General features: G+C 39.2%; 1 protein-coding gene across 1 annotated transcript; it reads left to right on the top strand.

Annotated features, from left to right (window-relative positions):
• The first annotated feature begins 4,405 nt into the window (after window positions 1-4,405).
• LOC308076047 (H-2 class II histocompatibility antigen, A-U alpha chain-like) lies at window positions 4,406-10,373 on the top strand. Its single transcript, XM_080416151.1, has 4 exons — window positions 4,406-4,612; window positions 6,169-6,426; window positions 7,653-7,937; window positions 9,822-10,373. Exons 1-4 carry the CDS (start codon window positions 4,546-4,548, stop codon window positions 9,944-9,946), a joined length of 735 nt encoding a protein of 244 aa, XP_080272277.1. The 5' UTR covers window positions 4,406-4,545; the 3' UTR covers window positions 9,947-10,373.
• The last annotated feature ends 820 nt before the right edge of the window (window positions 10,374-11,193 follow it).

Raw genomic sequence — 11,193 nt, 5'->3', positions numbered from 1 at the left:
CACCACCAGGAGTCCCATTTTCGACTCAATAATTCTACTTCCGGCAGGCTTCCGGGTGCTTCAAAACGCCACTGAGCACATTCATTCGCTGATTGAAATGATAGCTGGGGGCGGGGCAATCCGCCCTCTAGTTATATTATACCTCTATGTATTTAACCCACTGTTCTCTAAACCCCCAAACACGACACAACAACAAGGTCAACATGTTTATATGTCTGCTGAAATATGTGATAATAAAGTCTGCCCCTAGCAACTGGTGATGCTGAACTAAATAATAGAATGTGACGTCCTGATTGGCTGCTGAGTGAAGCAGGAAGTGAAAGTTTATGGAGTTTCCAGCTATGGTTTCCAGTAAGAACATCTGATCATGTGACACTTTCAGTGGTGGAAGAAGTATCCTTTATTTTTTCACTTAAGTAAAAGTAGAAATATCAATGTTACAAATAATTGTCCCGTATTTAAAATGGAACATTTGTATCTACAAAGTTATGTTTTAAAAAGTTACGTTTTCAAATAATTGTAGAGGAGTAAAAGTATGATATTTGCCTCTAAGATGTACAGTAGTATAAAGTATTGAAGAATTTAAGTAAAGAGTAAATGTACTTTCCAGCACTAGACGGTTTGATCACATGACCAAGGTGTGTTCTGTGAGAAGGAATGTGTCTGTTTCTCACACACACACACACACACACACACACACACACACACACACACACACACACACACCACACACACACACACACACACACACACACACACACACACACACACACACACACACACACACACACACACACACACACACACACACACGGCAGTGAGATGTAATGAGGCTTGGATTGGAGGAGTGAGCGTGACTTAAATACACATAACACAACAGCACTTATAGCAGCGACGCTGAACACATACACACACACACACGTCACACACACACACACACACACACACACACACACACACACACACACACACACACACACACACACACACACACACACACACACACACACACACACACACAGCTCTCAGTAGAAAGCAGAAGTCATCCAAGGAGAACAGAACATTAAAGTATCAGCACATCGTCTGTCAGGTGGAAAACTATTATGTCCAGAACTGTTACTTTTCAGAATTCAAATTTAAAAAGTTTCATAAGTATCAGATCTATAAGATTTGAGCTTGTAGATCTGTTACTTTTTACTACTTGTTTGTGACACATTGTTATGATAAAGTAGGACATTGATTTATGAAAAACCATAGAAAGTTAAAATATGGAGATAAGAGGTTTCTGTGTGACAGCAACGATAGTCTGACCACATCCTGAATCCTACAAAGAGGATACTTATACTCACATGATACTTATACTCACATCATACTTATACTCACATGATACTTAAAGAGATTAAAGAGGACAATAATACTCACATGATACTTATACTCACATGATACTTAAAGAGATTAAAGAGGACAATAATACTCACATGATACTTATACTCACATGATACTTAAAGAGATTAAAGAGGACAATAATACTCACATGATACTTATACTCACATGATACTTAAAGAGATTAAAGAGGACAATAATACTCACATGATTCTTATACTCACATGATACTTATACTCACATGATACTTAAAGAGATTAAAGAGGACAATAATACTCACATGATACTTAAAGAGATTAAAGAGGACAATAATACTCACATGATACTAATATGTTTCTTCTGTATGAAGAGAACATTCATCTATGTAACAGAATAATCTCTGTGTAACAAGTCTTAGGGCTTCATGTATCTCTATCATGTGATAATGATAATACAAATAATAATAGAATAATAGCTTCAAAAACATAATCATTTAAGAATAAAAAAAAAAAAGGGGGGTAGCCCATTGGCAGGGCCTGATTAACCCTTTGTGGTGCCCTGGGCTCACACCAGGTTTGGTGTTGATTTTAAAATTGAGGAGAGTGTTGCTGCTGATGCATTTACACCCCCCCGACCCCCCCCCCCCCTCCATATGTCAGCTCCCAGTAGGCTACAACAGTATCAGACCGGTCAGCTCCCACATTTTCTTTAAACATTTTGGGAAAATTAGTCAATTTAACACAGAGCTGCTCACATGCCCTAGTTTGGTGCCCACCTATCCTGTTACCGTCTATTTGACCAACTATTATATATATATTTTTTAAGGACCACATGGTCATCGTTATGATGTAAATAACGGGATTAAATGCACTGACTGTAAACAATAATGCACAGCTAATGATACAAATCACACCCAGTGTGAAGTGGGCGGTGTCTTGCTAGCTAATCACAATACTGAATGGAGTCAACCAATCATGTACAAAAAATAAATACATTTATTGAAACACTCTTTATGAAAGTCATATTCCGATGATGGAAGCTCACTTAAAAGAATAATGTGTTTTTTTTAATACCCTTTCCACCCACAATGTGTGATTCACTTAAAAAAAAACATAAATGTGTTTTTTTTAAGTGCATAGTCCTATTTATAGGGCTATGCACATGTGTCATGTTTCCCTAGCCAATCACAGTCCTGAATAGACTGTGATTGGCCAATCACGGTGCAGGGTTAGGGGGGTACACTGGTGGCCAATCACAGCGCAGGATTTGGTGTGCAAATATCCAAACCTCACATATAGGGCCCAAAAACACACTAAAACACTGACTACTAAAGTTACCTGTCTGCCCTCTCCACCCCCCCCCCCACCCCGACTCTCTCATGTGTTCTATATCTGCCTCTCTCTCTCTCTCTCTCTCTCTCTCTCTCTCTCTCTCTCTCTCTCTCTCTCTCTCTCTCTCTCCGTCTGTCCGTGTACGGACATGTTGGTGACCCCTGATAGTGTAGATACATCATGTTTAATGGTCTGTGGAACAGGATGAGTGAAAACACAGACATTTTAAGGAATTTATGAGTCGTGAGACAGTTCTGTCTGTCTGTCTGTCTGTTTGTCTGTCTGTGTGTGTCACTTGTTTGATCACTCTATAGACCCCTTAACAGACGACGTCACACTGATAAGAACCAGTATGCGTGCAACCAGTATGCGCGCAATGAAACCCATTCTGTCAGGTCTCGCTAGGACGCGCCTCACCAGCCAACACACAAGAGGGGGTTGGGGTGTGCTGCAACCAGCGCACCCCAAAACAACAGGTTGGGAATTGATTGCGTGAAACAATCACCTGTGCGTCCAGTCTCAATGTTGGTAAACAAATAATTGATCTATATGATGTCATGGTACAGACATTATAGGTGTCTTAAAATAAACTGATCAACTAGTCATGTCTTACATCACTTTACTTTTATACACACCTTTCTTTCTTTCTTTCTTTCTTTCTTTCTTTCTTTCTTTCTTTCTTTCATTCAAAGTAGCACTATGCAACTACCTCAGATTTTGAACAGGATCCACCAGGCCGAAGGCTCTGTCTGTGAGCAGCTAATCTCCTGCACAGTTGAAACTGTGCACACACTCCCTGGAGGCCAGAGCAGAACCTCTGCCCCAAGTCTTTTACATCGGCCTGTTATAGCGCCACCAGGAGTCCCATTTTTGCAAAACACTTCTCTTTTCTTTTCTACTATTCCTGCGGATTTTGTCCAAACATCACGCAATTCGGTACAATGTGATCAAGACGCATCTGTCAGTTTTTTCCTATTCCAATTGGCTATGATTGTCTTCCAAACTTTGCAGGAGTGTCTCGTTTTGGCACAAAATGCCACAAATCATGAACACAGCTCCCGATTGCTGTGAAACTTTGCACGCACACTCACAGGCCAAGGAACCTCCACCCCAGATTGTTCACATCGGCCTCATGGTGGCGCTGCAACAGCCCACTTAACATTTTGGCCAATAACTCTTGAACCGTAGTTTGTACAATTCTTAGAGTTTTCTTCAAAACACACGTTTTGCTACGAGTCCCACAGATTTTGTCCAAATCTCACACAAACCGCTACACATTATCTCTGGGGTCATGTAATCAACATGTATAAGTTAGATTTTTCAGCCACTCTAAGTGGCTATGACCAACGTTTGTGTACCCTGGGTAGGCAGCCCGGCCTGGCGGAGACCTTGTGCTCTGAGGAGCACACTTTTCTATAGTTACCACTGAGTTAAAAGAGCCTGCCTGCTCAAAGGTCATGTCTCACCTATAGACACAGGATCTAAATGTCTCAAATGAAGAGCAGAGAGACCAAATACAACCACAAGTTATATTGTATTAACATATTCTACCATACAGGTTGGACAAAATACACTTTTATTCACTAAGTTACATTAAACCAACTTTAACTATGATTTTCTTCAAAAATCCAGAATGTCGTCTTCCTGGAGACAGATGATGTAACACCGTATCTTTAATCTGATTGGCTGATTCTTCTAAACTACATAACACACCCTCCTCCCTTCTCTGTCAGACTCCACATCGTCAGTCGAGGTAGAAACACCTGATTATTAATATTATTATTATTATTATTGTTATTAATCTCATCTGTTAAATTAAATCAAGTTAAATTCAGTTCAGTTTTGATCAGTGATGATGAAGATTCCAGCCACCGTCCTCATCCTCTCCTCTGTACTTTGTGTCAGAGCAATGCCAGGCTGTAAGTATATTTATGTTATTATATAGGATATCAATACTATTATTACACTATGTTTATACATATAGCTATACTGTTATAATCCCAGGCTGTAAATACATCACATTTATGTTATTATATAACACATCGTCTCTGTTGGCTGGAAACCTCATTATGTCCAAAACGTACTTACTTTTCAGGATTCAAAGAAAAAAATGGGTAAATGGCAAAAAAAAAAAATTGCAGATCTACAAGCTAAAGAATGTTTGCATCACGATGCGTTTTGATCTTGTAGATCTGTAATTGTTTGCTGTTTTTGTGTGACACTGTAGTATGATGAAGTAGAGCATTAGTTTACAAAGAAACATTAAAAGAGATGAGAGGTTTCTGCCTGACAACAACGATGTACTTTTGTATTCATATTATTATAAAATATCGCCACCTTGCTAAACTAATGGCCTGAGTAAAGTTTTTAAACGTTTTTCAGAACATTTTTTAAACTGATCCAAAACAAAACTATATGATATTTATTAATCATTTCACCCAAAACGTTTATAACAAATTATGACTATTAACATAAAAATAGCACTGTCAGTTATGTAACATAAGAGATTTAAATAGGTTTAAATAGGATTTTCTCCAGACTTAGGCCATTGTTTTGGGAAAAAAAGCCTATTTTGTCCTAAGTCACACTAGGGAGATAGGGCCATTCTACTAAAAGGGGAGTGAACAGCATGATCCTTTTCTATTAGGAGATGATGAGGCCATTTTACCAGAGGTGGTCAGTGTCATGAGGAGCTGACTTAGGCAAAAATACATAATTTTCCTCAAAAAATGACTTAGGCCGTTAGTTTAGCAAGGTGACGATATATGTTTATATTTATATATGTAGTGTGATTATATATAAATCAATAAATAAACATCATTACAGTGTGGCTTCCATATGATTCAGTGTGGTTACAATGTTTCACAGAAAGATACTTATAACATTCAACCTTTAATTCATGATTATTCAACTTTAGAACCAAACCTGATAGTTTAACCCATTAAGACCAGGAAAGCATCTGTGTCATTTTGAAGATTTCTTTGGCTATTCAAAAATAGCAGATCTACAAGCTCGTAGCCACGCTCCGCTATGAGCTTGTAGATCTGCTATAATTTTTTTAAATCGTGGACAATTTGTGCAAATCTTTGAATATATGTATTTATTTTTAGATATTTTGAGATGGGGGTCCACAGTCAAATATCTATATATTTTTTAAACTGTTAGGATATAGAAGACATTAGAATCCCCCAGAAGCAAAGATTTGAGTTACAAATATTCACTTTAAAAAATATATATGTATACAAAGATTTGCACACATTTTCCACAATTATTTAAAAAAATAGCAGATCTACAAGCTCATAGTGCGGCACTCGGTGCCGCACTATGAGCTTGTAGATCTGCTATTTTTGAATAGCCCAAAGAAATCTAAAAATGACACAGATGCGTTGCCAGTTTGAATGGGTTAAAGTGATGGTGTGATGAGTCACTTTATGTTTATATAAGTTTTATTTAATGTAATGTGTTTTCTTTCCAGTCTTCCATGAGGATATTGCTGTCGTTGGCTGTTCAGACCCAGATAAAAACACTGATGCAGAGCTCATGTATGGAGTGGATGGTGAAGTGTTGATGTATGCTGACTTCAACAAAGGGAAGAGAGTGTATCCTCAGCCTGGGTTCATTGATCCAATCACCTACCCAGGAGATTTTAATGATGAGTTGGCTGAGCTGGAGGACTGCAAAGCCAACCTGAAGACTTCTCTCTCTGCCTACAAGAACCCACCAGTGAAACTAGGTACAGAAATATTAACTATAAATATTAACACAACAACAACTATTCACACAACACAACTGTTGAACATACACTATTTGACATAAAATGAAAACATTTAGATGAATTATATTAAACAGTTATGTTTTTAAGTAGATTTTTTTTCTAAACACTTTGTATTGAATCATTCAAAAACGGTCCTCTGAGCTATTTTGGTTACAAGTATTTTGTTTAATGTATTTATTTGGTCATCAGCTATTTGTGGGTCATTTCTTTATGTTGTGTATCATTGTGGGTCTGTTTAAAACAGTTACATGATTATATTGCTTTACAGCACTACAGTGATCTATCATTCTGTGATCGGCTAGTGTGTTTTGATGAGTTTGCGATCGATTGCTTGGGTCTGCCACAGTCCTGAAAAGAGCTGCTTTATGTTTCCTCCTCAGAACCAGAGGCGGATTAACCCTTCCTGTGCTACGACCCGTTTTTATTGCACTGCTGACGTTTTATATAAAGAGTACACTGTGTGTTTGAGGAGAGACACATCTTTGTGTGATTTATTCATTCACACTTTTGTCTTTTACAGGTGAAAACTGTCGTTAGACAACACAAAGTTTAACAAAACATATAATATTGTGAACTGTGCATGAAGTTGTGAACTGTAATATCGTTTTGAAATAGTTTCTTCAAGAGTTTAATTCAGTGTGATTGTGTGTGCGTGCATGCGTACGTTTGTGTGTTTGTGTGTGTGTGTGTGTGTGTGTGTGTGTGTGTGTGTGTGTGCGCGCATGTGCGTGTGCGCACACACTGCAGGACTAGAAGTGATCAAATTACTGTAGGCTACAACAGCAGTACTAATGTTTAGTTTAATTACATGAATTAATGAGGGTGGCGCAGTGGTAAAGTATCTGCCCACCACCGCAGAGATTGTGGGTTCAAATCCACCGTGGTGCATCCGGCTTTGTCATGCGTCTATATGAACACAACTGGTCCGTATGCGGGGGAGGGGAGCCGGGCGGGAAAGAGGGTCATATCACTGTACGTACTGCTACGGTGTGGGGAGGAAACAATTGGCAAAAGAAATACTAAATTGGGCAGATAATAATAATGAGTTTAGGTTTAAGTATATTGTTCACCTGTGGATCATCAGTCTTACTCAATTCTGTGATGTGAGGCTGACCCTGGGTCTGCTGTATGACATACAGTATATATTATATCTCTGTGTCTTTGTGTATTTTATGTGTCTGTAGAAGAACCTCATCTCATCCTCTACCCCAGAGACCATGTTGCACTGGGAGTGGACAACACTCTCATCTGTCATGTGACTGGTTTCTATCCTGCACCAGTGACCATCACATGGACCAGAAACACCCTCAACCTGACCTCTGACATCACAGCCAGCGTCCCGCTCTTCAACCACAAAGACGTGACCTTCAGCCAGTTCTCCAGTGTGAAGTTCACACCAGAGCAGGGAGACATCTACAGCTGTACAGTCACCCACCAATCACTGACTGGACCTGAGACCAGGATGTGGGGTAAGAACACTGTCCTGATAGACACTGTCCATAAATACTGTCCATAAATAAACACTGTCCTGATAAACACTGCTTCTAAATAAACACTGTCCATAGATAAACACTGTCCTGATAAACACTGCTTCTAAATAAACACTGTCCATAGATAAACACTGCTTCTAAATAAACACTGCTTCTAAATAAACACTGTCCATAGAAAAACACTGTCCTGATAAACACTGCTTCTAAATAAACACTGCTTCTAAATAAACACTGCTTCTAAATAAACACTGCTTCTAAATAAACACTGTCCATAGATAAACACTGTCCTGATAAACACTGCTTCTAAATAAACACTGTCCATAGATAAACACTGTCCTGATAAACACTGCTTCTAAATAAACACTGCTTCTAAGGGCGGATTCACACTGGGTCCGATTGAATCAAATCGTCCCCGAGTACGCTTGGCTGGCCAGCATTCACACTGGCCAAGACTCGAAACCATTTCGTTTAACAGTAATGGTAAATATGTGCCTCATGGGGGCGCTGTGGACTATGGGGCTTTGGGAGAGGGAATTTCATTCACAGAAGAAAAGTCACTCTAAAGTGAATAAATAAGTTTGACTGTGTTCCTGACGTTGTCTTGAGTTATAATAACAACAGATCAACAATACACAACCAAAGCAGTGTGTGCACTGGTCTTTGAAACCTCGAAATGTAACGTCGTCTGTTAATATGATATTGGCGTCACGGACGCATCCTTGGTATGACGTCACGGACTAAACCTTGGTGTATTTATCCTTATAAATACGTTCGCCACACATGTGTTTTTTGTTTATTATTTTTCACGGCTCGCGCTACTCAAACACTAGCGGGATTATTATTTCTTGTCAACATTCAAGTAGAACTATGAGAAGGTATAACCCAGCTAAAATAATGTGTAGTTATAAAAAATATAAAAGGATATATGATTAGCACTTCCTTCTCTTGGTACGGATGGATTCACACTGCAACATTCCGTTCCCGAGCGCGCAGCAATCGGACCCGAGACTACCTCCCCAGGTGGTTTCGGGTACGGTACGGTGATGCGTTACGGGGAACGGTTCGCTACGTTCACACTACCACAATATCTGCTATGTGGTCCGGGGTGCGCACCCGGGACCATAGTGTGAAACCGCCCTAAATAAACACTGTCCATAGATAAACACTGTCCTGATAAACACTGCTTCTAAATAAACACTGTCCATAGATAAACACTGTCCTGATAAACACTGCTTCTAAATAAACACTGTCCATAGATAAACACTGTCCTGATAAACACTGCTTCTAAATAAACACTGTCCATAGATAAACACTGTCCTGATAAACACTGCTTCTAAATAAACACTGTCCATAGATAAACACTGTCCTGATAAACACTGCTTCTAAATAAACACTGTCCATAGATAAACACTGTCCTGATAAACACTGCTTCTAAATAAACACTGTCCATAGATAAACACTGTCCTGATAAACACTGCTTCTAAATAAACACTGTCCATAGATAGACACTGTCCATAGATAGACACTGTTCATTGATAGACACTGTTCATAGATAGACACTGTTCATTGATAGACACTGTTCATAGATAGACACTGTTCATTGATAGACACTGTTCATAGATAGACACTGTTCATAGATAGACACTAGTGTCCATAGATAAACACTGTCCATTAACAAACATTTTTTTCTGAGTGCATAGAGTGCATCATCCTCCATTATATTATATTAGTGTGTGTGTGTGTGTGTGTGTGTGTGTGTGTGTGTGTGTGTGTGTGTGTGTGTGTGTGTGTGTGTGTGTGTGTGTGTGTGTGTGTGTGTGTGTGTGTGTGTGTGTGTGTGTGTGTGTGTGTGTGTGTCTCCAGATGTGGACCAGATGGACCAGTCCAGTGTGGGTCCAGATGTGTTCTGTGGGGTGGGGCTGACCATCGCTCTGCTGGGCGTTGCCATGGGAACCTTCTTCCTCATCAAAGGAAATGAATGCAACTAAAACCATTCATCAAATGTACAGTTCCTGTCTACATGTTACATACTGTGATGTGGTTTAAATGCAGAGAGACATCTTCTCTGTTCTATAAATTAATGCCAGTAATCCCAAATCCCTAAGCTTGTTCAAGAGCATATCATGATTTGTTGAATGTTTTTTGAAAGTCCAACATAACCATGCCGTAGTAGAACTTTCCCATATCTATCTATACTTATATATCACTTCTTTCCTTATGTGATCAGTTAGATAGAGCAGACATCTGTAGAATGAGATTTTCTGAAACCAGATTAGAATTCAAACAGCAAACAGTTTGTTATATGGCTTATTGAAAGAGTGATGACTTTAGATAAAACAAAACATAAAGTTGTGACCTGTAAGTATTGATGACTTTGCCTGTTTGTTGAACACTTTATTAAAAGGAAAAGCATCAGCCTGGACTCCTTCTATTTGACAAAACCACTCTTTTGTGTTCTTTATCATCCAGTAAACCTCTTTTCTATGTTTTGTGTTTTTAATTCCCTGAATGGCTGTTCATCACCTGAGTTTGTTTCTGGCCTTAAAGGATGACTTCACCCATTTTCATCCATATCTTCATATAATTGGTCCTCACTAATAATGCACATTATAAGATGGCGTCAACTCACTCTGTGTCTCAGAGGAGGGCTGTGTGGACAGTTCAGAAACATGTCTGTTTCTTTTCCTTTTTTCCAGGAATAGAAAGGCTGTGGTTTCTATTAGCTTGTAATCATCAATGATGTCATTGGTGTGTCCACAGCTCTCCAATGAGACACAGAGTGAGTAGATGGAAAATTGCATAATGAGCATTACATCAAGATACCTAATAGAATCCTAATATCCTTCACAAAATGATTGGCATAAAAATTTCACCCATTTACACAAAGCGATGGCGGAGGAAACCATGCAGGGCACGAACCTGCTCATCAGGAGCAATTAGGGGTTCAGCGTCTTGCTCAAGGACACTTCTACACTAACCTAGGGGGGAGCCTGGGATCGAACTGGGAACCTCACAGTTACCATCTGGCCGCTCTATCGGCCACTCTACCCCGGAGCCAATGCCGCCCCTTCTACGCTCACCTTCCAAAGACTGTCAAGCTTTTTACAAAATAGCAGATCTACAAGCTCAACGAACGATCTGAAATTTTTGGTCTTTTTGGGGTCTTTAAAAAAAAAAATAATAGTCTTTGGTGGGCCTTTACAGTTATGTTACAGCAATTTCACATGAGAAATTT

Source organism: Gymnoscopelus braueri, assembly GCF_963280865.1.
Source record: "Gymnoscopelus braueri genome assembly, chromosome: 2".
In the NCBI taxonomy this organism is placed as follows: Eukaryota; Metazoa; Chordata; class Actinopteri; order Myctophiformes; family Myctophidae; genus Gymnoscopelus; species Gymnoscopelus braueri.
The sequence above is the reverse complement of the archived record's forward strand: the minus strand, read 5'-3'. Positions and strand labels throughout refer to the sequence as shown.

Excerpts from the sequence above, each read along its gene's own strand:
- LOC308076047 (XM_080416151.1), top strand. The coding sequence starts at position 4,546 with ATGATGAAGATTCCAGCCACCGTCCTCATCCTCTCCTCTGTACTTTGT. Across the intron at positions 4,613-6,168 it reads TGTCAGAGCAATGCCAGGCT|TCTTCCATGAGGATATTGCT; the intron begins GTAAGTATATTT and ends TTTTCTTTCCAG. Across the intron at positions 6,427-7,652 it reads GAACCCACCAGTGAAACTAG|AAGAACCTCATCTCATCCTC; the intron begins GTACAGAAATAT and ends ATGTGTCTGTAG.